General features: G+C 41.9%; 2 protein-coding genes across 16 annotated transcripts; both read left to right on the top strand.

Moving 5' to 3' along the window:
• Positions 1 to 977: 977 nt before the first annotated feature.
• On the top strand, positions 978 to 15,970 carry LOC109878901 (gastrula zinc finger protein XlCGF57.1-like). 12 transcript variants are annotated; one of them, XM_031787127.1, is made up of 5 exons: positions 1,256 to 1,536; positions 2,852 to 3,257; positions 3,333 to 3,408; positions 12,616 to 15,272; positions 15,405 to 15,970. In XM_031787127.1, the coding sequence occupies exons 4-5, from the start codon at positions 12,702 to 12,704 to the stop codon at positions 15,405 to 15,407; spliced, it is 2,574 nt and encodes an 857-aa protein (XP_031642987.1). In that variant the 5' UTR covers positions 1,256 to 1,536; positions 2,852 to 3,257; positions 3,333 to 3,408; positions 12,616 to 12,701; the 3' UTR covers positions 15,408 to 15,970. The 12 variants fall into 12 exon arrangements, with proteins under 12 accessions (XP_031642985.1, XP_031642992.1, XP_031642994.1 ...); XM_031787123.1 differs by having other exon boundaries at positions 1,259 to 1,536; positions 2,852 to 3,231; XM_031787125.1 differs by lacking the exon at positions 1,256 to 1,536 and adding an exon at positions 978 to 1,232 and having other exon boundaries at positions 2,852 to 3,408.
• Positions 15,971 to 17,891: 1,921 nt separating this feature from the next.
• LOC116353128 (gastrula zinc finger protein XlCGF57.1-like) lies at positions 17,892 to 21,577 on the top strand. Of its 4 annotated transcripts, XM_031787122.1 has the most exons (4): positions 17,892 to 17,988; positions 18,623 to 18,977; positions 19,056 to 19,125; positions 19,506 to 21,577. In XM_031787122.1, the coding sequence occupies exons 2-4, from the start codon at positions 18,672 to 18,674 to the stop codon at positions 20,927 to 20,929; spliced, it is 1,800 nt and encodes a 599-aa protein (XP_031642982.1). In that variant the 5' UTR covers positions 17,892 to 17,988; positions 18,623 to 18,671; the 3' UTR covers positions 20,930 to 21,577. The 4 variants fall into 4 exon arrangements, with proteins under 4 accessions (XP_031642982.1, XP_031642978.1, XP_031642979.1 ...); XM_031787118.1 differs by having other exon boundaries at positions 18,623 to 19,125; XM_031787119.1 differs by lacking the exon at positions 17,892 to 17,988 and adding an exon at positions 18,004 to 18,147 and having other exon boundaries at positions 18,623 to 19,125.
• The last annotated feature ends 4,145 nt before the right edge of the window (positions 21,578 to 25,722 follow it).

Raw genomic sequence — 25,722 nt, 5'->3', positions numbered from 1 at the left:
ATTGCTGTAAATAAGTGTGTTAGCTAGCATACACTGATGTAATGGTCACATAAGCCCACTGCTAACACAGTTGTCTTCATGCTACAGATTTTGCCATCGACACCCATCAATATCGTTAAGCCCTGCACAACTAACGTGCTGTTTCCTATTTAACAACAGCAACAGAAATAAATTATGCTCAACTGGGACCACTGGCTGATGTGATTTATTTGGAGAAAACAACACAAGGAGAGTACGATATACATCTGTTACATAAGCACATTGAAGTGGGTCTAGGGTGACAGGTAAGGTAGAGGTCATATGATCATTAACTAGCCTCTCAAGCACTTCCTGACGACAGAAGTGAGTGCTATGGGCGATAGTCATTTAGTTAAATTACCTTTTGCTTTCTTGGATGCAGGAACAATGGTGGACATTTTGAAGCAAGTGGGGACAGCAGACTGGGATAGGGAGAGATTGAACATGTCCGTAACTCAATTCGTCCTTCCTAACAAACTTTGGCGAAGGATAAAATCTACAAAACTTAGTCCACTCTGTTTGTAATAGATTCTAGTGTTCTCTCATAACCATTTTTGGTAGTGAGTGGAAACGCTAACCGGATGCTTCACACTTATGCATCCTGTTGAAATATCTTGCTGATTATTCTGTCTGTGCCAATATGGCGCCGCGCATTTTAAATTCAAATACGCCATCGGGAGTTTTCCATAGGAATAGATGGATGACGTCAGCGCTATCGCTATCTATGAGGGGCAGTCTTTCTCCCTGGGTAAAGCGATGGTTTGAAAATATGTTGTTGACTTTGATGCTCGTGCCCCTCTTCACCACAAACTACTTCAATTATGGGAGTCTCCGACTAAAGTACATAGCGAACGACAGAGCAGCAGAAGAATTTTGTGCAAGTCATCAGGCTCATTCTTATTATATCTCAGTGGTCAGGCTAGACCGCTGGGCTTCTTCACACCATATTTGGTGTGAAGTGGAAATTCCAACCGGATGCTTCAGATTTACACATCCGGTGAAACATCTGGTTCCTTGTTCTATGGTTTCCACTAGTTACCAAATCCACAAAGTCAAAATATGTTCATACTTAAGGTTAGCACTGTGGTTAAGGTTTAAACCACGTTTCTTTGTTGAAATTGTAGAATAGGTTCCGTGTGGCTCAGTTGGTAGAGGTTGGTGCTTGTAACGTCAGAGTTGGGCATTCGATTCCCACGGGGGAACAGTACAAAAAGGTATGCATTCACTACTGTTTAGGAGTGTCTGCTAAATGAGGTATAATGGTTTTTTTTTAATGCGGGGTTTATGACTTTGTGAATGTGGTAACTAGTGACGACCTTGTTCTTTATGTGGAGGAACGTTGCGGACATAGACCCGGAAGTGCAGCGTTTTAAGGCGTCAACAAAGGAAAGTGAAGCTGTGTGCCATTCTCTCGTTGAGCATTTACAAGATACAAAGTAATTGGCCTTCGTTGTGTTGTTCTCATTTACAAAGACTAGGCTACTAGCAGCTCAAAACAGTAGCTAGTTGGCTGCAACAGTAAGTAGAGTTTGCTGCCTGTAATATAATCCTATAACGAGCTATGCTATGTCTGAGGGAGGGGGTTGGTAGCAACATGAATGCTAATGTCATATTGAGGGTTAGCTGACAACGTCACGAAAAGGATGCGCATGCTTCAATGTGGCATAACTCCATGTGTTGTGATTCTGGATAGCCAAATAGCTAACAACAATGACAAGAAGCTGCCGTGTGGGGAATCGTTAATGGCTGGTTTCATATCGTTTTTATCTTGTTATTGATATCATGTCGTGTTTTGAGGTGTTTTTACTGTTGCCACGTCATCTATGCTATTATGACTCAAATTCGCTAGCTAGCTAACCAAGAAATGTAACGATGTATTTGAGAGACAAGTTCTCATTGTGCAAATGTATTTATGTTTTAAATAAACATTGGAGACGAAATATAGTTTACATGTCAGCAATTTAACACAACCCCGTCTGTTTTGCCTTAGTTGTACAGGCGTCGGGTTTGTTGCTAAACAACCAACCCGTCTATAGGCCTATTATTACTGGTAGGTTGACTGTTAAAAACGTATACATTTACGTTGATTGTTCATACGGTGGTTTTAAAAATTACCCGATGATTGTTCAAATCAAATTGTATTAGTCACATACACATACATGGTTAGCAGATGTTATTGCGAGTGTAGCGAAATGCTTGTTCTGACAGTGCAGCAATATCTAACAAGTAATACATATCTAACAATTCCACAACAAAAACCTAATACACACACATTTAAGTAAATGAATGGAATAAGAATGTATAAATATATGGATGAGCAATGTCAGAGCGGCATAGGCTAAGATGCAATAGATGGTATAGAATTCAGTATATACACATGAGATGAGTAATGCAAGATATGTAAACATTGTTAAAGTAGCATTATTAAAGTGACTAGTGTTCCATTTATTAAAGTGACCAATGATTTCAAGTCTATATGGCAGCCTCTCTGTGCTAGTCTGATGGCCTTGAGATAGAAGCTGTTTTTCAGTCTCGGGCCCAGCTTTGATCCACCTGTACTGACCTTGCATTCTGGATGATAGCGGGGTGAACATGCAGTTGCTCGGGTGGTTGTTGGCCTTGATGATCTTTTTGGCCTTCCTGTGACTTATAGTATTGCAGTTAACCCACTGTTCCCAGGCCGTCATTGAAAATAAGAATTTGTTCTTAACTGACTTGCCTGGTTAAATAAAGGTAAAATAAAATAAATAAATAAATGGTTTATTAATATGATCCCTGCCTGGTATAGCTCTCTAAGGGTGATGCTCAATAAAACCTGCTCTTTTCCCCACAGAATTCAAATGAAGAAGCACTCCAGTCAACAAGATGAAGAACAAACCTGGGAAAAAGCAACACAACAAAACCAAGAGGACTAAACACCATCGAGACCTAATCAAAACAGAGTTTGGAACACAGTCAGATGATGTTGACTGCAATCGAGAAGAACCAGACATTAGTCAAGCACCCTACATTACTAAAGGAGTTTGTATTAGCTCCATCCAAATCAAAGAGGAACCAACAGACTTTGAACAGCAGGGAATGGGAGAGGAACAAAACCGTTCAGTTCCTTCCTTCCAGAAGAAGCACATCAAACATCAAAATACATCCAATCCAATGACCGGGTGTAGCCAGATATCAAGGAGTCCTATGGTGATGCTAACAAGATTGTCTAATGTAAGAAGAGTTCCCAACATGTGACGGTTAGTAACTAGATAAGAGTGTTTTGACTTTTGGTTCATGCATACTGTGGTTTCTTCATCTTTCTAATCCATAAGGTGGTGGTTAAGACTCTTCTGCGAGACACTAAAGTGTGTTTGGTGAAGGAGGAAAACCCAGATGAGCCCGATGGCGGTAAGGCATAGTTCATACATCCAGTTCACCCACAACACTGTATTTGAAATGGATGATGGAATTACTTGAACATCACCTGAACATTAATTTAGCAAACTTTGAAATTAATATTTAGCAGAGATATTTACTCAAGCGCTTTGTTGAATGAGGAAATGTAGGAAAACACAACTATGTTCTGTCCCATCTCTCACTTCTCCCTCTTTCTACCTTCTTTCTACTGCTCTGTCCCTCCCTCAGTCTCTTCTCCTCAGTTCTTTCCTTGTCCACACTGCACCATCTCCTTCACTGACTGTTACTTCCTGGAGAACCACATGAAGACCAAACACCATAAGCAGTACCTGGCTTTGTTCAAAGGCCATGTCTCAACGAGTAAAACCGTGTATGCCCCCACACACAGCTGTCCCCACTGTAGCTGCATGTTCCATACCTCACGGCAGCTACACGTCCACACCCGTCAGGCCCACCCCTCTCCATCTCTGAGAAAACTCCACCCCTGCCCCTATTGTGCCCGCAGCTTCCAGTACATAGCCAGACTGCATACTCACTGCAAGGTTTGGCATAAAATGGCTGTCGCTTTCACAGATGGATACCTCAGTTGCGCTGACTGTGGAAAGAGCTTCAAGAATTGCTGGGGACTGGGGCCTCACCAGTGTCACAAGCCTGAGGACACTAAGCTTGAAAATGGCCCTGTCTGTCTGAACATCGGCATGCCATGCTCAGAGTGTGGCAAAAGCTGCTCTAGTCCTCAGAATCTGCGCATTCACATGCGCACACACACTGGCGAGAAGCCTTACGTCTGTAAGGAGTGTGGCAAGAGCTTCTCAGAAGCCAGCAGTCATTGCAAACACATGATGATACACTCGGGGGTCAAGCCATTCAAATGCCAGGACTGCGGAAAGGATTTTGCCCGGATGTGGCACCTCCGAGTTCACATGACCGTTCACTCTGGCGAGAAGCCTTTATCCTGCCCCAAATGTGACAGGCGGTTTGCATACAGTGATTCTTTGAAGCTTCACCTGCGCACACACTCAGGGGAGAGACCTTTCAAATGTACTGTGTGTGGTAAAGATTTTGCAGATAAAGGTTATCTGAAGTTGCATCTGAAGATCCACAGCAATGAAAGGAACTACCATTGTGGGGTTTGTGGGCTGAAGTTCATAAACATTGCTGCGTTGAAAACCCACCAGCGCACACACACTGGGGAGAGGCCTTTCCATTGCACAGTGTGTGACAAGACATTTTTCCGACACGCACACCTGAAGAACCACCAGCGCACTCACACAGGTGAGAAACCATACACCTGTACTGAGTGCGGCAAAAGCTTCACTCAGTCTGGAGATCTCACAAAACACATACGCACCCACACTGGAGAGAAGCCGTATGAATGTTCTGTCTGCCACGGCTGCTATACCTCTTCCGGGGATCTGGGCAAACATATGAGGATCCACAATGGCTCACGGCCATATCACTGCCAGGAGTGTGACAAAAGCTTCCGCATGGTCGGCCACCTTAAAACTCACATGAGGACCCACACTGGTGAGAGACCATACTCCTGCCCCCGCTGCCATCGTACTTTTGCTCGCGCCCACCACCTCTCTGGTCACCTGCCTAGATGTTGCTGAATTATTCGATTATTTATATACAGTCAACTCTTTTACTCTTGTTGTAGTTATTTAATAAGGGAACAGTGATGTACAGAAGATGGTTTTGTGCCTGACTGTTGTGGTAATGTCAATAAAGGCCTCTATAGTCTGTGAAAGATGGCACGCCTGTTGTCTGGTTCTGATGTATTTTGTGTATGTTTTTTCTTTGAGCTGAAATAAGAGAGCCACATCACATACATTTCAATCTCACAGTATTCTATTGGTAAACCATCATTGGCCTGCACTGGCTGGTTTTGATATTACATCATGTTGTACATTTCATATTACAATATGCAAGCTATTGAAGAGGATTGATTCAATAATTTAGGCTATTTGTCTCTGAAATCACAGACCTAGGGCAACATTGTCCGTGTGGGAGTCAACCTGTCTTCCTATGGAGAATCAGGACAGTAAATAAAATGGTATGCTCTATCCGCTTTACAACAGGTGCTTAATCCATACAATTACTCTCTTCTTGCTAATACAAAGACAATTCATCATTGATTGTAACCTTTATTTCACTAGGCTAGTCAGTTAACAATTTCTTATTTACAATGACGGCCTACTCCGGCCAAACCCAGATGACGCTGGGCCAATTTGTTCTCTGCCCTATGGGATTCCCAATTACAATTATAGTTACATCTCTTGCACTGATATGCAGTGCCTTAAACCGCTGCACCATTTTGAGTCAGAACTGGCAAAGCTACAAAAATTGCTGATACCAAACTGATACTTTTGGCGATAATTTATATTTATTTAAGAATCCACACCAATCTAGGCGACAGGGTAGCCTAGTGGTTAAGAGCGTTGGACTAGTAACCGAAAGGTTGCAAGTTTGAATCCCCGAGCTGACAAGGTACAAATCTGTCGTTCTGCCCCTTAACAAGGTAGTTAACCCACTGTTCCTAGGCCGTCATTGAAAATAAGAATTTATTCTTAACTGACTTGCCTAGTTAAATAAAGGTAAAAAATAATAATTAAACAGCCTCTAAATTATTGCACATAATCCAGAGGTCATTGCTTGATTGGTCAGGTACCGTGAAATATTAACCGCAGGAATGGAAACGCTTGTCTATTATGTTGACAAGCATTTCGCTACACTCGCAATAACATCTGCTAACCATGTGTATGTGACAAATACAATTTGATTTGACCAGATAGTCAAGTGACCGCTCTAATAATGGAAATATATGTCCTCCCTCAATTATGGAAGACAGGCGGGACCATGCTAGCCAATGAGAGGTCAGATATACTTTGGCACAACAGGCAGTACTAAGTCGTTTTTCTCCTAGTTGCCTTAATGCCACGTGCATCCACTTACATTTGTAACAACCTAAACATTACGAAACTTATATTTGATTTTAAAAAGGCCTCACGTAATTCGACACTCTCATAGACCTCCATACAACAAAACATTTATCTCGCGGACAGATTTTAACGAGAGTAAAGCCTCTTCCTCTGTAAGGAAACACATTCTTCCGGTGTAGCGAACATTTATTTTCTATTTGTGAGTATTTGAACGAGAAACAGAAAGGTGTTCCTCTCATGGTTAGTATCTAGAGTAAGGAGTAAGGTGGCTTACATTGTCTACTATCTAGCTAATATTGTTAGCTAACGTAACCCAGGCGAAGAGAGTGCATACCTTTCTGGGTCAGAAATGGAATCTAGCTAATTTAACTAACCTCCTAATGACGTAAAATGTATTCTGCTATCAAATGTTCCACTCTGCTGTATGTTAAACCTTTTGATTTGAGAAAATAACACCGAGGTTCTGTACTGCCTCTTGATAGAGGTATGTCCATGTGACCGTTGTAGTAGAGAGAAACAGTGAAGGTGTCCTAACACCCATAGAATCAAGCGGTCAAACGGGGAAATGGTTCAAATCCATTTTCCACCATAAAATATGGGAATTTTAGAAACACTTCAAATAAGGGCTGTGTTTCGTGTAGGCTAACCCTGGCATGACTTCTTGATAACCAAGTACATCTCTCTTGGACAATGTTACTTTTATCAATATATTCAGCTCTATTTACTCAGATCAAAAAATGCAAATTAGCATCAAAGTAGACCTGCAAGACTACAAATTTCATTTTGGTTTGGAAGGGGTAAATATAGGCGAATATATTGAAAAGTCACCTTGTCCTAGAGAGATTCACACGGTTATCAAAATGTCACGCCAGGGTAAGCCAACAGGAAACAAAGCCCTTATTTTAAGTGTTTCTAAAATCCCATATGGGAAAAACAATTGGAACAATTTCCTTGTTTGACTGCTATGTTTCATGGGTATTATGACTCGTACTGTGGTGAGGTTGTGTAATGTCGAAGTAAACATACTTCTCCAGTGTTTTGGCTAAGCCAGAATAGTTTTTTCCAAACAGCCTAGTATTTTGTTGGCTTTACTCTGTACGATCTACAATGGGGAGAACAAGTATTTGATACACTACCGATTTTGCAGGTTTTCCTACTTACAAAGCATGTAGAGGTCTAATTTTTAAAAATTGTTTTATCTTAGGTACACTTCAACTGTGAGAGACTGAATCTAAAACAAAAATCCAGAAAATCACATTGTATGATTTAAGTAATTAATTAGCATTTTATTGCATGACATAAGTATTTGATACATCAGAAAAGCAGAACTTAATATTTGGTACAGAAACCTTTGTTTGCAATTACAGAGATCATACGTTTCCTGTAGTTCTTGACTAGGTTTGCACACACTGCAGCAGGGATTTTGGCCCACTCCTCCATACAGACCTTCTCCAGATCCTTCAGGTATCGGGGCTGTCGCTGGACAGTACGGACTTTCAGCTCCCTCAAAAGATTTTCTATTGGGTTCAGGTCTGGAGACTGGCTAGGCCACTCCAGGACCTTGAGATGCTTCTTATGGAGCCACTCCTTAGTTGCTCTGGCTGTGTGTTTTGGGTCGTTGTTATGCTGGAAGACCCAGCCACGACCCATCTTCAATGCTCTTACTGAGGGAAGGAGGTTGTTGGCCAAGATCTCGCGATACATGGCCCCATCCATCCTCCCCTCAATACGGTGCAGTCATCCTGTCCCCTTTGCAGAAAAGCATCCCCAAAGAATGATGTTTCTACCTCCATGCTTCACAGTTGGGATGGTGTTCTTCGGGTTGTACTCATCCTTCTTCTTCCTCCAAACACAGCGAGTGGAGTTTAGACCAAAAAGCTCTATTTTTGTCTCATCAGACCACATTACCTTCTCCCATTCCTCCTCTGGATCATCCAGATGGTCATTGGCAAACTTCAGACGGGCCTGGACATGCTCTGGCTTGAGCAGGGGGACCTTGCGTGCGCTGTAGGATTTAGTGTGTTACTAATGGTTTTCTTTGAGACTGTGGTCCCAGCTCTCTTCAGGTCACTGACCAGGTCTTGCCGTGCAGTTCTGGGCTGATCCCTCACCTTCCTCATGATCATTGATGCCCCACGATGTGAGATCTTGCATGGAGCCTCAGACCGAGGGTGATTGACCGTCAACTTGAACTTCTTCCATTTTATAATAATTGCGGCAACAGTCTTTGCCTTCTCACCAAGCTGCTTACCTATTGTCCTGTAGCCCATCCCAGCCTTGTGCAGGTCTACAATTTTATCCCTGATGTCCTTACACAGCTCCCTAGTCTTGGCCATTGTGGAGAGGTTGGAGTCTGTTTGAGTATGTGTACAAGTGTCTTTAGATTATTTTAGATTCTGTCTCTCACAGTTGAAGTGTACCTATGATAAAAAATTACAGAGCTCTACATGCTTTGTAAGTAGGAAACACTGCCGGTTTTGCAGGTTATCAAATACTTGTTCTCCCCACTGTATCTTGCTAGCCTTTGACCATGACTCTCATTTCAGTGCCATTACATTACACCTGAGCCATATGTATGTGTGCCTTCAGAAAGTATTCATACCCCTTGACTTATTTGACATTTATTGCGTTACAGCCTAAATTGAAGAAATGTATTTATTTTATTTTTTTTATTTTTTTTACCTTTATTTAACCAGGCAAGTCAGTTAAGAACAAATTCTTATTTTCAATGATGGCCTAGGAACAGTAGGTTAACTGCCTGAAATCATACCTTGAAGGCAGAACTCAGTGTGTCAGAGTGAGCAATGAGCTGTCGCCCACTCGTAGCTATGATGTGGGCGTGCCCCATGGGTCAATACTGGGGCCCCTCCTGTTCAGCCTGTACATTAATGATCTGCCTTCTGTCTGTACTGGGTCTGAAGTTCAAATGTATGCAGATGATACAGTGATATATGTGCATGCAAACAACAAGCTGCACAAGAACTCACTACTGTAATGGTCCAGGTTACAAAGTGGCTCAGTGACTCGTGTTTGCATCTCAATGTGAAAAAAACTGTTTGCATGTTCTTCACAAAGAGGGCAACAGATGCTACTGAGCCAGATGTCTATGTGTCAGGGGAGAAGCTCCAGGTGGTATCCGATTTTAAGTACCTTGGCATCATACTTGATTCCAACCTCTCTTTTAAAAAGCATGTGAAAAAGGTAATTCAAATAACCAAATTCAACCTAGCTAATTTCCGATTTATACGAAATTGTTTGACTACAGAGGTAGCAAAACTGTACTTCAAATCTATGATACTCCCCCACTTAACATACTGCTTGACTAGTTGGGCCCAAGCTTGCTGTACAACATTAAAACCTATTCAGTCTGTCTACAAACAGGCTCTCAAAGTGCTTGATAGGAAGCCCAATAGCCATCATCATTGTCACATCCTTAGAAAGCATGAGCTCTTGAGTTGGGAAAATCTTGTGCAATACACCGACGCATGTCTTGTATTCAAGATCCTCAATGGCCTGGCTCCCCCTCCACTCAATATGTTTAACAAACAGAAAACCCAGACATATGGCAGCAGATCCACAAGGTCTGCCATGAGAGGTGACTGTATAGTTCCCCTAAGGAAAAGCACCTTTAGTAAATCTGCATTCTCTGTGAGAGCTTCCCATGTCTGGAATACACTGCCATCAGACACACATAACTGCACCACATATCACACTTTCACAAAATGCTTGAAGACATGGCTAAAGGTCAATCAGATTTGTGAACATGGTCCCTAGCTGTGTGTTGCCACTCCATGTTGTCTGTTGTCTGTAGCTTGTGAGGTGTGGAAACACTTTGTTGCTTTTATGAATTTTGTCTTGCTGCTTTTTGTTTTATGCTGCTCTGTCTGTATGCTACGTCTTGCTTGTCCTATGTTGCTCTGTCTGTATGCTATGTCTTGCTTGTTCTATGTTGCTATTGTCTATATTGTAATTGTTTTTAATAATAACCTGCCCAGGGACTGCGGTTGAAAATTAGCCGGTTGGCTAAAACCGGCACTTTTACTGAAATGTTGATTAATGTGCACTGTCCCTGTAAAAATAAAAATAAACTCAAACTCAAACTGCCTGTTCAGCGGCAGAACGACAGATTTGTACCTTGTCAGCTCGGGGGTTTGAACTTGCAACCTTAGTCCAACGCTCTAACCACTAGGCTACCCTGCCTCCCCTTTAATTTCCTTTACCCATCAATACACGCAATACCTTATAATGACAAAGTGAAAATGTGTTTTTAGAAATTTTTGTAAATGTATTTAAATTTTACCACAGAAAAATCTAATTTACATAAGTATTCACTTCCATGAGTCAGTACTTTGTCGAAGCACCTTTGGCGGTGATTACAGCTGTGAGTCTTTTTGGGTAAGGCTCTGAGCGCTTTGCATACCTGGATTGAACAATATTTGCCCATTATTCTTAAAAAAGGTTAATTATTTATCAATGCTAGACATTTTCAAATCTTGCCATAGATTTTCAAAACTAACTAGGCTACTCCGGAACATTCAATGTTGTCTTGGTAAGCAACTCCAGTGTAGATTAGGCCTTGTGTTTTAGGTTATTGTCCTGCTGAAAGATGCATTGATCTCCTAATGTCTGTTAAAAAGCAGTCTGAACCAGGTTCTCCTCTATGATTTTGCCTGTGCTTATAGCTGTATTCCGTTTTCTTAATATCCCACCAAAAATCCCTAGTCCTTGCCAATGACCGGCATACCCTTAACATGATGCAGCCACCACCATGCTTGAAAATATGAAGAGTGGTACTCCCGTGATGTGTTGTGTTGGATTTGTCCCAAATGCCTTCTATTCAGGATAAAAAGTATATTTCTTTGTCACATTTTTTGCAGTATTACTTAAGTTCCTTGTTGCAAACAGGATGCATGTTTTGGAATATTTGTTTTATTCTGTACAGGCTTCATTCTTTTCACTCTGTCATTTAGGTTAGTATTGTGGAGTAGCTACAATGTTGTTGATCCGTACATTAAACTCAGTAGCTGTTTTAAAGTTATTGGCCTCATGGTGAAATCCCTGAGCAGCTTCCTTCCTCTCTGGCAACTGGGTTTGTAAGAATGCCTGTATCTTTGTATCGACTGGGTGTATTGATACACCTTCCAAAGTCTAATTAATAACTTCACCATGCTCAAAGGGATATTCAGCATCTGCTCTTTTTATTTGTACACATCTACCAATCGGTGCCCTTCTTAGCGAGGCATTAGAAAACCTTGCTGGTCTTTGGGGTTGAATCTGTGCTTGAAATTCATTACTCAATTGAGGGACCTTAACAAATAACTGTATGTGTGGGGTACAGAGATGGAATAGTGGTTTGTTAACCATATTTGTACTTATTTAGGCTTACAATAACAAAGGGGCTGAATACTTATTGACTCAAGACATTTCAGCTTTTAATGTTTTTATTAATAATATCTACAAAACAAATTCCACTTAGACGTTATGGGATATTGTGTGTAGAACATTAACACAAAATCTCAATTTAAAATTTAGGCTGTAACACAACAAAATGTGGAAAAGGTAAAGGGGTGTGAATACTTTTATGAATGCACTGTATATGGCTCTGCATTACACATAAAACGAGTAGTTGGACTATGGTGTCTTCTCTAGGGGGCAGTTTTTCTTTTAAGAGCAGTGATGCTCGGCCTGAACATTTGACACATCACTTGTGGTACGGTTTTGGAAGCATAAGGACCTAATCTTTTATATTGGCGAGAAATAATAATTTAAAAAAATTTAAAGGGTAAATTGATACACCTTTTTATATAGGGTTAGGGTTCCCCACACGGCCATATTTCCATGTTACAGCGCTTGTTTACGGAAGACAGTCAACTACCTGTGCTAATCAGCTTACTGTAAGTGTGTATTTTGCATTTGTGAGATGAAAGTAGAACGATTGATGTTTCTAGAACCATACCGCAATTGCGAATCGATTCACATTTTGGAGTATTTGGCTGTTTTGGCTTGCAGAGCTAATTCGCCCTATAAACAAGATGTAAGTTCCTTGGACTAAGGAGTAACGTTAGGCTCCTTTTGTCCAATATTGGGCTACTGTCTTGCTAGCTATTTATTCACCCATTGATAAGCTATGTAAAAATGCATGAAACGAAATGCTTTCCTTTACTTGTTGTTTTACTTTGTAGTGTTGGATGGGACGATTGTCATGATGATTCCTGACCTGGTGTTTTATTCAAATCAAGTATTTTTTTTTTCACAGAATGCAAATGAAGAGGAAGACCTAGACAATAACCAATCGACAAGATTAAGATCAAACCTTGGAAAAAGCAACACAATAAAACCAAGATGACTAGAAGTCATCGAGACCCCATCAAAACAGATTGTGAAACACAGTCAGATGATGTTGACTCCAGTAGAGAAGATTCAGACATTGGCCAAGCCCACTCTCTCAGCAGTAATGGGTTTACTTTCAACATCATCCAAATCAAAGAGGAGGAAACAGACTTTGAAGTGCATGAAACAAGTGAGGAACATAACGGAATCACATCAAATTATCACTTGGATTCTAGAGCACTCAACCAGGATTCTGGAACCATTAAAACCAAGACTGAAACAGATTCTGTTTACATTAGCCAAGGAACGGTGGAAATTAAGACTGAGCATGATTCTGAAATCAGAGTGGTTAAGACAGAAACTCTAGTGTACTCCCCCTCACACAGCTGCCCCCACTGCAGTTGTATGTTCCACACACCACAGCAGCTACTTGTCCACACCTGCCAGGTCGTGAATTCTGACAACATTGTGGATTTTTTGTTGAAGACCCCGTTTAATTCTTTGGAGTCCACAGAAAAGTTGCGAATTAAAACAGAGGGTCGACCTCTGCCTGAAATCAAGTACATAAGGAAGGATGACAAAGTGAGGAGGGCGTTCAATACCAACTGGTATAAAAAGTATCAATGGCTAACAGGTAGTCTTTCATCAAGCCGCTTGTATTGCTGGCCTTGTCTGCTCTTTGGAACGTTTGAGCCTTGGGCTAAAGGGGGGTTCAGTGACCTGAAGAACATTGACCGTTCAGCTAAACGGCATGACGAATGCCGGGAGCATCTCAACTCCTACGCGAAACTCAAGCTTTTGGGACACCCGAGTCATCATGCCAATCATTCACTCAATGAAGGCCTGCGTATTCAAGCTGCGCAACACAACGAAAAGGTCAGAAGAAACAGGGATGTTCTCAAACGCCTCATTGACAGCATTGCATACTTAGGAGAGTTGGCTTTTAGGGGGCACGATGAGACGGAAAGTTCCGCTAACAAAGGCAACTACAGGGAATTGGCAGAGGTAATCGCGCGGTATGATGCTTTACTTGCTCAGCATATGGAATCTTCAACTGTGTTCACTGGAATGTCAAGAACAATTCAGAATGACTTGATAACTGCTATCGCATCATCAATTAAAAGTGAGATTAAAAGCGAAGTTGACGCTGCTCCATTTTTCTCATGGCAAATGGATGAAACTACAGACCATTCGCAGTTGTCTGTCATTGTCAGGTATGTGGATGATAGGGGGTGTGTCCAGGAGCGTTTCTTGGGCTACTTTGATGTGTCAGCTGGGCGAGATGCACAGTCTGTGTTTGATCTAGTGAATTCGGAGATGTCAGAGTTGAACTTTGTGGAGAAACTAGTCGCTCAAACATATGATGGCGCTGCTGTAATGGCTTCTGATTTAAATGGTCTGCAAGCAAAAGTAAGAGCTGTAGCTCCGAGGGCCACCTTTGTGCATTGCTATGCACATCCCCTCAACTCCGTATTAAGCCAGAGCGTGAAGTCTATGCCCAAGACCAAGGTTTTCTTTGCCACACTGGGTGGCTTCGCAACTTTTTTTTGTAAGTCCACCAATAGAATGCTGCTAGAAAGGGCCGCTTGTGCAAGTTTGCCCAAAAACGCACCAACACATTGGAATTTCACGTCCAGAGTCGTTAACACGGTGGCAAAAAACTTTGAGCATCTGTTGGACACATTCACAGGTATCACAGAGCATCCTAACATGGATGATGACACGATTTTCGATGCAAATGGGTTCAAGACCCAGTTGGAAGATTTTCATTTTATTTTTTTACTTCTCACTTTTGAATATATATTTGCTTGCACAGATGTGGTTTTTGACAGTGTGCAACATAATGCCATGGATGTAGAACTTTGTAAGAGGAGGATTGAGAATCTTATGCTCAAGATAGAGGAGCACAAATCTGAAGAAGAATTTAGTGCTATATATCAGAAGGCTTCGAACATGACAGATGATCCAGAGTTGATGCACGGAAGGAAGCGAAGGCAGGGCACGCAGGATGTAATGCAGATGTACAAATCACTGTACGATTCAATCCATGACAACATCAAGACACAAATAGCACAGAGGTTCCAAAGCCTGGACAGCAGGAGATACATGGAGTTGTTAGATGATGAGAAATTTGAGTCATTCCGGAGTGAATTCCCTGCAAATGCAATGGAAAGCCTGTCCCAGAGCTATGGGTGTTTTTTCAACATGGAAAAACTGAAAACTGAGCTGCAAGTGTTCTACTGTGGTGAGGAGCTTCAAGGGAACAGTCGAAAACTGTGTGACAGAATCTTGCATTTCAAGGGGTGTGGATTGAATGAAGTGATGCCTGAGGTGTACCGGTTCATGTGCCTAGTTGCAACTATAGGGGCAACGTCAGCGGGCGTGGAGAGCAGATTTTCTCGTCTGAAGAGGCTGAAAAGCTACACAAGGAACACCATGGGACAAGAGCGACTCAGGAACCTGGCAATCCTATCCATAGAAAGGAGAATTCTTAAATCACTACAGAAGAATCCTCACTGGTATGAGAGGGTCATTGACCAGTTTGCCAACCAGACTATGAGAAGAATGGACTTTATATTCAAGGTAACATATTAATAAAAACAATTGTGCTAAGTTTTTTTTTTTATTGCACCTATGTGTAATAGATTTTATATTTACGTAAATAGTACTTGTTTTTCTGCCCAACTGTGTTTTGAATTGATTTGTTTCCAACAGTGATTGAGACCGGATGGTGGAAACTCCCTGAACTACTGCAAGGGAGTATAAGGTCCCATGATGCCAGTGATGTCTTAAAAGCAGAGTGTAGGTCATGTTTGTAAGCATGTGCACATGTCCACAACCTCTCATTCTTCCTCTGGAGACCTCAACCCTTCTCATGCACTGCAGTCAGCGTTGACTAAAGCTGTCAGTGTCATCGAAAGATGTCAAACAAACTGACCGCTGCTGCTGCTGCTGCGGCTAAAGAACATTAAAACTTTGACTATTTTGGTGAATGCCGGTTTTCCTTTTCTAGTTTATATGCCTTTTGGACCCTGCACCCAAAGACTTATTTGAACTGTTAAGTTGCGCATGGTTCTTGATTTTGTGTTGTATTTTGTAGATATTATGGATCCCCATTAGCTACTCTTCCTGGAGTCCAGCAAAATTTAAGGCACTTATAACATTTTTGTAGTTGATTAACAAGGGAAAAGTGATGCACAAATGGTTGTATATGCCCGACTTACTGCCTGGGGATGACAAAAGTGACAATGATTGCTGTAAATGAAGTATGTGAAAGAGGACATGTTTGTTGTTTGGTAATTGCACATTAGACATTACTTTAAAATGAATTATTCAGTGTTCACTTTAACAGCTGTAGAACATCCTGTCATAACTGATTTGTGTCAATCCATATGCCATCAATGGCCTGCACTGGTTTCGATATTGTTTCACTTGCTAATAATCATACACATTCATTTTATTGAAGATGATTGGGCCAAGCATGTAGGCTACATTGTCATTCCCACATCTTGGCAGTGATGGTCTCTACCAATTAGAGTAGGGTTCCTATGCTATTTTCTCCATTCCAGCCATTACAATGAGCCCGTCCTCCAATAGCTCCTCCCACCAGCCTCTGCTGTAGTTTATACATTGGCTTCAATAACCATCATCTTGGTAATCCAATGGACACATTTCATCTTTGACAACAGTATTTCAGTAAGTACTGCTTTGATAAAGCTAGAAAATGCGAAGGGCGCAACTGCTACAAAACTGATACCAAAAGTACACCAAACGTATGTGGACACCCCTTCAAATTAGTGGATTTGACTATTTCAGCTTCACCTGTTGATGCCAGGTGTAAAACATTGATCACACAGCCATGCAATCTCCATAGGAAAACATTGGCAGTACAATGACCCATACTGAAGAGCTCAGTGACTTTCAACGTGGCACTGTCATAGGATGCCACTTTTCCAACAAGTCAGTTCGTCAAATTTCTGTCCTGCTAGAGTTGCCCTGGTCAACTAAGTGCTGTTATTGTGAAGTGGAAATGTCTAGGAGAAACAACGGCTCAGCCGCAAAGTGGTAGGTCACACAAGCTCACAGAATGGGACTACCCAGTGCTGAAGCACAGTGTGTAAAAATCACCTATCCTCGGTTGCAATACTCCAAACTGCCTCTGGAAGCAGCCTCAGCACAATAACTCTGTTGGGAGCTTCGTAAAATGGGTTTCCATGGCCGAGCAGCCACACACAAGCCTAAGATTACCATGTGCAATGCCAAGCGTCACCTGGAGTGGAGTAAAGCCCACCGCCATTGGACTCTGAAGCAGTGGATATGCGTTCACTGGAGTGATGAATCACTCTTCCCCATCTGGCAGTCCGATCGAAGAATCTGGTTTTGGCGGATGCAAGGCGAAAGCTACCTGCCCGAATGCATAGTGCCAACTGTAAAGTTTGGTGGATGAGGAATAATGGTCTAGGGCTGTTTTTCATGGTTCGTGCTAGGCCCTTTAGTTCCAGTGAAGGGAAAGCTTAACGCTACTGCATACAATTACATCCTAGATGATTGTGTGCTTCCAACTTCGTGGCAGCAGTTTGGGGAAGGCCCTTTCCTTCTTTAGCATGGCAATGCCCCCATGCACAAAGAGAGGTCCAAACAAATTATTTGTCGAAATTGGCGTGGAAGAACTTGACTTGCCTGCACAGAGCCCTGACCTCAACCCCATCGAACACCTTTGAGATGAATTGGAACGCCAACTGCGAGCCAAGCCTAATCACCCAACATCAGTGCCCGACCTCACTAATGTTCTTGTGGCTGAATGGAAGCAAGTCCCAGCAGCAATGTTCCAACATCTAGTGGAACCCCTTTCCATTTTTAGGTAGTACATTTTCTTCTTCACAATTGGCTGACTCCTCCTGATGGCCTGGTTGGACACGACTGCAACATGGTCTCCAGGAGGGATCATCCAATGAAGTTGGAAGTCCCACCCAGTTGGCTACATTAAAATGGTGGAATCCCTCAATAGTGCTGCCCATGCTAATTCTCTTTTGGCCACTAGAGGTCTCTATCATTCTCTATGGCAGATACTTTTTGGCGAGAATTATTGTTCCTTTATTTTTTTTTTTGTTCCTTTTATGTTCCCTGTTCATTCAGTCAATTCGTCACAGGCGCTAAATCTTTGCACATGATCCAGGGATCTTTGCCTGATTGGTCAGGGTTCATGACTAACAATCCAGGAAATGCATCAGCTTTCCGGTTAAAGATGGTGGATAAAGGAAGAGGTCCCGCTCAGGCCGTTGATCATTGAAATAAAATGGTATGTTCCGGTCTGCTTAACGTGGTGGCTCTCCAATGCATTAGCAGTTTGGTCTGGTCAGCTTAGTTCATTGACTGTATATGAACCAGAACAATTAGGGAGTGGGATGTCTCGCTTTCTCTTCCGTCTCTGTTTCCGGTGACAACAATCAGAAAGAAGGTAGCTAGCTAAGCTATTTTCAAAACTTTGCTAGCTTGCTTTTTTATTTATTTATCCGTGAGTATTTATACGATAAACAACTTTTTCCTCTCGTGGTTGTCTTCATAATCAAGATAGCTACATTTGGTGGGTGACAATCATACAAAGTAGCAAGGGTGCGTTAGCTAACATACACGTTTAGCTGTCTTGCTACAACTATGCAAGCCTACATAGGTTACCAACGTCGACGTAGAAATCTAGCTAGGTAGGTTGTAACCAAAAGTTACTCCGCAGGTAATTATGATAATGCTGTGTTATGAAGGGCTATGAAGTAGTAGGCTATTGAGTATTACTAAGCAAGACTTCAGCATAGCTATTGCAGAATTGGGGTTTCTTACTTTTTACATTGTTGGATGGGTTATTATGATCCCCGATAGCTCTCTATCAAGGATCATAATAAGGTGATGTTCAATCAAACCTTGTCTTTTCTCCACAGAATGTAATGTGAAGGTGTTGACCTAACCAGAAACACTCTTGTCAACAAGATGAAGAACAGATCTGGGAAAAAGCAACACAAAATCATGAGGTCTAAACACCGAGACCCCATCAAAACAGAGTGTGAAACACCGTTAGATGATGTTAACTGCAAAAGAGAAGAACCAGACATTAGCCAAGCTCACTCTCCCAACACTAAAGGGGTAACTTCCAACTCCATCCAAATTAAAGAGGAACCAGCAGACTTTGAAGTACAGAGTCATTGCTTTGATTCTAGAGCACTCCACAAGGATTCTGGAACCGTCATAACCAAGACTGAAACAGATTCCGTTTACATTAGCCAAGGAACAGTAGAGGTAAAAGCGGAGTATGATTCTGATTCTGAAATACATAAGGTAGTGGTTAAGAGAGAAACTCAAGTGTGTTTCATGAAGGAGGAGAATGTGGGTGAAGAAGACACAGATGAGGACACCGAAGACGGGAGGGATACTGACAGCAACAGAGGTACGCATACACACCCACCCTTAAAATCAGTGTCATCTTAAAATTTGCTGGAATATTTGATATTGACTGACTAGGCTAAATGGTTATATTGACTTTGAATTTAAGATTCATCATGAAAATATAGGACTATCGTTTACTTTTGAAATGTTTCTTATTTTAGTTTATGTCCCTCTTCTGTAAATCAAATCACATTTGATTAATCACATACACAGTTTACAGCAGGTAAAAGGTGCAGTGAAATGCTTACGTGCTAGCTCCCACAACTATGCAGTACGTCAGTCAATAGCAATAATAACAAAAAGAGTCAAGTCAAGAATAACAACTCATCTATTATTCTCCCTTTGTCTTTTTCTACCCCTACTTCCACCACTCTCCCTCAGTCTCTTCTCCGCAGTTCTTTCCTTGCACATACTGCACCATCTCCTTCACCAACCATTCCTTCCTGGAGAAGCACATTAAGTGGAACCACCAGAAGGAGTATCTGGCCATGTTGAGAAGCAGTTTTTCAAAGAGCAGTGGAACAGAGACGCTCCCAACACACAGCTGCCTCCACTGTAGCCTCATGTTCCAAACCCCACGGCTGCTTAGCATCCACACCCTCCAGATCCACCCTTCAGCCACTCCCCGGAAACCTGCCCGTCCACACAGAGTTTCGGCAAAACTCTACACCTGCCCACAGTGTGCCCGCAGATTCAGATACCTGGGCAGTCTGCAAAACCACTGTGAGCTTTCACACAAAATGGCTGTGATCAGCACCAATGGACACCTCAGTTGTGCCGACTGTGGGAAGAGCTTCAAGAATTGTTGGGGACTGGGACCTCACCAGTGTCATGAACCAGAGGGCACTGAACCTCAGGACATTAAGCCTGTGGTCTGTCTTGAAGTCGGCTTCCATTGCTCAGAATGTGGCAAGATCCTCTGTAGTCCACAGAGCCTGAACATTCACATGCGAATTCACACCGGAGAGAAGCCTTATGCCTGCAAGGAGTGTGGCAAAAGGTTTGCGGAGAGCGGCAGTTTACGCAAACACCTGCTGATACACTCTGGAGTCAAGGCATTCAAATGCCAGGAATGCGGGAAGGATTTTGCCCGTATGAAGGGTCTCAGGAGTCACATGACCACTCATTCTGGCAAAAAGCAGTACTCCTGCTCCCAATGTGACCGGCAGTTTGGATACAAGTCTAGTCTGACCATTCACCTACGCTCTCACACGGGGGAGAAACCCTTTCACTGTACAGAGTGTGGTAAAGACTTCTCTATCAAGAGAAACCTGAGGCTTCACCTAAAGATCCACAACAATGAGAAAGGCCACCAGTGTGGGGAGTGTGGCCTGAAGGTCATAGACATTGGGGCGTTGAAGACACACATGCGCTCACACACCGGCGAGAGGCCTTACCACTGCACAGTGTGCAGCAAGCAGTTCATTCGACTGGAACACCTGAAGAACCACCAACGCACTCACACAGGGGAGAGACCATATGTCTGTTCGGAGTGCAGCAAGAGCTTTGCTCAGTCTGGAGATCTCACAAAACACATACGCACCCACACTGGAGAGAAGCCGTATGAATGTTCTGTCTGCCACGGCTGCTATACCTCTTCAGGGGATCTGGGCAAACATATGAGGATCCACAATGGCTCACGGCCCTTTCCCTGCCAGGAGTGTGACAAGAGCTTTCGCTTGGTCGGCCACCTTAAAACTCACATGAGGACCCACACTGGGGAGAGACCGTACTCCTGCCCCCGCTGCCTCCGGACCTTCGCTCGCACCCACCACCTCTCTGTTCACCTGGCTCAGTGTCGCTGATTGATGATAATGATTTGCCTGGTTGTGTTGCGCCTTTCTCAAATTCATTGCTTTATGGGGGTAACTCACCCTTTCCACTACTCCCAATGTGTAGCCCTTACCTGGGGGGGCAGCCATATTTCACCAGAACACTGAGGTGGGGCATTTGGCTGACTATTACAGCGGACAAACAAGATGATGTAGGAAGCGTCAATTCGAAGGTCTTAGAGCTCCAGACATTGACATTCCACTAGATACAGCTAGATGTTGGGTAGAGTTTTTAGTTGGCATGCAGTTTCAGATTTGTTTTCTGGACATTAAAGGGATAGTTCAAAGTACAAATTAATCTAATTTCCCACTTACCGTGGCTGTAGGTGTAGATGATTCATCAAAACGTCAAAATTTGATTTATAGAGCAATAAAGTGACTTAAATGTAAGGTAGACGTCTGTCATGTCAATTACTATTTTGGGTGAATTATATCTGTTTTGTGCTATATCTAAAATCATGACACTATTTTACTGAATGTATGATGAAAATACTTTTCTGATGTAGGTGAGCAGAGTGGGTCTGCAGTACAGTCGTGGCCAACAGTTTTGAGAATGACACAAATATTAATTTTCAAAGTCTGCTGCCTCAGTTTTTATGATGGCAATTTGCATATACTCCAGAATGTTATGAAGAGTGATCAGATGAATTGCAATTAATTGCAAAGTCCCTCTTTGCCATGCAAATGAACTGAACCCCCCAAAAAACATTTCCACTTGCATTTCAGCCCTGCCACAAAAGGACCAGCTGACATCATGTCAGTGATTCTCTCGTTAACACAGGTGTGAGTGTTGATGAGGACCAGGCTGGAGATCACTCTGTCATGCTGATTTGAGTTTGAATAACAGACTGTAAGCTTCAAAAGGAGGGTGGTGCTTGGAATCATTGTTCTTCCTCTGTCAACCATAGTTACCTGCAAGGAAACACGTTCCGCCATCATTGCTTTGCACAAAAAGAGCTTCACAGGCAAAGATATTGCTGCCAGTAAGATTGCACCTAAATCAACTATTTATCGGATCATCAAGAACTCCAAGGAGAGCGGTTCAATTGTTGTGAAGAAGGCTTCAGGGTGCCCAAGAAAGTCCAGCAAGCGCCAGGACAGTCTCCTAAAGTTGATTCAGCTGCGGGATCGGGGCACCACCAGTACAAAGCTCGCTCAGGAATGGCAGCAGGCAGGTGTGAGTGCATCTGCACGCACAGTGAGGCAAAAACTTTTGGAGGATGTTCTGGTGTCAAGAAGGGCAGCGAAGAAGCCACTTCTCTCCAGGAAAAACACAAGGGACAGACTGATATTCTGCAAAAGGTACTGGGATTGGACTGCTTTTCTCTGAGTCCCTTTTCCGATTGTTTGGGGCATCTGGAAAAAAGCTTGTCCGGAGAAGACAAGGTGAGCGCTGCTGTCAGTCCTGTATCATGCCAACAGCAAAGCATCCTGAGACCATTCATGTGTGGGGTTGCTTCTCAGCCAATGGAGTGGGCTCACTCACAATTTTGCCTAAGAACACAGCCATGAATAAAGAATGGTACCAACACATCCTCAGAGAGCAACTTCTCCCAACCATCCAGGAACAGTTTAGTGACGAACAATGCCTTTTCCAGCATGATGGAGCACCTTGCCATAAGGCAAAAGTGATAACTAAGTGGCTCGGGGAACAAAACATAGATATTTTGGGTCCATGGCCAGGAAACTCCCCAGACCTTAATCCCATTGAGAACTTGTGGTCAATCCTCAAGAGGCAGGTGGACAAACAACAACCCACAAACTCCAAGCATTGATTATGCAAGAATGGGCTGCCATCAGTGGCCCAGAAGGTAATTGACAACATGCCAGGGCGGATTGCAGAGGACTTGAAAAAGAAGGGTCAACACTGCAAATATTGACTCTTTGCATCAACTTCATGTAATTTTCAAGAAAAGCCTTTGACACTTATGAAATGCTTGTAATTATACTTCATTATTACATAGTAACATCTGACAAAAATACCTAAAGACACTGAAGCAGCAAACTTTGTGGAAATTAATATGTGGAAATTAATATTTGTCATTCTCAACTTTTGGCCAGGACTGTACATACAAGAAACAAATACTCTTTATACCGCCTATGTACTGAATCTATAACCTACTTTAACTGATAGTGTTGTCTTGGTGTGTGTGATAAATAGTTGTGTTGTAACTGATTAATTACACTACCTTTCAAAAGATTGTGGTCACTTAGAAATATCCTTGTTTTTGAAAGAAAAGCACTTTTTGTTGTCCATTAAAATAACATAAAATTGATCAGAAATACAGTGTAGACATTGTCAATGTTTTAAATGACTATTGTAGCTGGAAATGGCTGATTTTTAATGGAATATCTACATAATCGTACAGAGGCCCATTATCAGCATCCATCACTCCTGTGTTCTAATGGCATGTTGTGTTAGCAAATCCAAGTTTATCATTTTAAAAGGCTAATTTGATCATTAGAAAACCCTTTTGCAATTATGTTAGCAAAGCTGAAAACTGTTGTTCTGATTAAAGAAGGAATAAAACTGGCCTTCTTTAGACTAGTTGAGCATCAGCATTTGTGGGTTTTATTACAGGATCAAAATGGCCAGAAACAAAGAACGTTCTTCTGAAACTTGTCAGTCTTCTTGTTCTGAGAAATGAAGGCTATTCCATGCAAGAAATTGCCAAGAAACTGAAGATCTCGTACAACGCTGTGTGCTACTCCCTTCACAGAACAGCGCAAACTGGCCCTAACCAGAATGGAAAGAGAAGTGGGAGGCCCTGGTGCCAACTGAGCAAGAGGACAAGTTCATTAGAATGTCTAGTCTGAGAAACAGATACCTTACAAGTCCTCAACTGGCAGCTTCATTAAATAGTACTTGCAAAACACTCGTCTCAACTTCAACAGTGAAGAGGCGACTCCGGGATGCTGGCCTTCTAGGCAGAGTTGCAAAGAAAAAGCCATATCTCAGACTGGCCAATTTATTTATTTTTTTACCTTTATTTAACCAGGCAAGTCAGTTAAGAACAAATTCTTATTTTCAATGACGGCCTAGGAACAGTGGGTTAACTGCCTGTTCAGGGGCAGAACGACAGATTTGTACCTTGTCAGCTCGGGGGTTTGAACTTCCAACCTTCCGGTTACTAGTCCAACGCTCTAACCACTAGGCTACCCTGCCGCCCCAGTAAAAGATTGAGATGGGCAAAAGAACACAGACACTGGACAGAGGAACTCTGCCTAGAAGGCCAGCATCCCATAGTCGCTGCTTCACTGTTGACGTTGAGACTGGTGTTTTGCGGGTACTTTTTAATGAAGCTGCCAGTTGAGGACTTGTGAGGCGTCTGTTTCTCAAAGTAGACACACTAATGGACAAACAAATTGCTTTTCTTTCAAAAGCAAGGACCTTTCTAAGTGACCCCAAACTTTTGAACGATAGTGTACATTGTATTTATTCTAAATGATTAGGCAACTGTTATTATAAGAATGTGTCAATGACTTGTTATCTACTAAGTCATTACATTGACTAATAAATATGAACAACATTAAGGCTGTTTAACCAAACCGTGCACAATGCAATAAATTATTTCAAAAAAATTGTATATTGATAAATTGTTTTATTAGGTAGATATGTTTTGTTTTGAAACGTACAATTTCTGTACAATGTAAGCCTAATAGATGCTAGGAATTAATATAGCACTTACAGTGCCTTCAGAAAGTATTCATACCCCTTGACTTATTCCACATTTTGTGTTAAGGCCTGAATTCAACATTGATTAAATTATTTTTTTTCTCACCCATCTACACACAATACCCCATAGTGACAAAGTGAAAGAAAAAAAATTGACCTTTTTGCAAATGTATTGAAAATGAAATACAGGAATATCTCATTTACATAAGTATTCACACCCCTGAGTCAATACTTTGTAGAAGCACCTTTTGGCAGCGATTACAATTGTGTCTTTCTGGGTTAGTCTCTAAGAGCTTTCCACACCTATGATTGTGCAACATTTGCCTCAACTCTGTCAAATTGGTTGTTGATCACTGCTAGACAACCAAAGATTTAAGTGAAAACTTTATCTCAGCCACTCAGGAACATTCACTGTCCTCTTGGTAAGCAACTCCGGTGTAGATTTGGCTTTGTGTTTTAGGTTATTGTCCTGCTGAAAGGTGAGTTCTAGAGGTTGACCAACAGATTTTTCAACGCCGATACCGATTATTTGAGGACCAAAAAAAAGCCGATACCGATTAATCTGCCGATATAAAAAATAAAATAAAAATAGTTTTGTGTGTATATATATATATATATATATATATATATATATATATATATATATATATATATATATATATAAAATACAGTTGAAGTCAGAAGTTAACATACAATACACCTTAGCCAAATACATTTCAGTTTTTCACAATTCCTGACATTTAATCCTCGTAAAAATTCCCTGCATTAGGTCTGTTAGGATCACCACTTTATTATAATTAAGAAGGTGAAATATTAGTAGGGAGAATAATTTATTTCTTCCATCACATTCCCAGTGGGTCAGATGTTTACATACGCTCAATTAGTATTTGGTATCATTGCCTTTAAATTATTTAACTTGGGTGAAACGTTATGGGTTGCCTTCCACAAGCTTCCCACAATAAGTTGGGTGAATTTTGGCCCATTCCTCCTGACAGAGCTGGTGTAACTGAGTCAGGTTTGTTGGCCTCCTTGCTCGCACACGCTTTTTCAGTTCTGCCCACACAATTTCTATAGGATTGAGGTCAGGGCT

Source organism: Oncorhynchus kisutch, linkage group LG13, assembly GCF_002021735.2.
Source record: "Oncorhynchus kisutch isolate 150728-3 linkage group LG13, Okis_V2, whole genome shotgun sequence".
NCBI classification, from domain to species: domain Eukaryota; kingdom Metazoa; phylum Chordata; class Actinopteri; order Salmoniformes; family Salmonidae; genus Oncorhynchus; species Oncorhynchus kisutch.
The sequence above is the reverse complement of the archived record's forward strand: the minus strand, read 5'-3'. Positions and strand labels throughout refer to the sequence as shown.

Bases quoted from the DNA above. Each gene is read 5' to 3' on its own strand.
- LOC109878901 (XM_031787125.1), top strand. From the start codon at position 12,702: ATGACTAGAAGTCATCGAGACCCCATCAAAACAGATTGTGAAACACAG.
- LOC116353128 (XM_031787118.1), top strand. From the start codon at position 18,672: ATGAAGAACAGATCTGGGAAAAAGCAACACAAAATCATGAGGTCTAAA. The intron at 19,126-19,505 runs GTACGCATACAC...ACTCTCCCTCAG, and splicing joins GGATACTGACAGCAACAGAG to TCTCTTCTCCGCAGTTCTTT.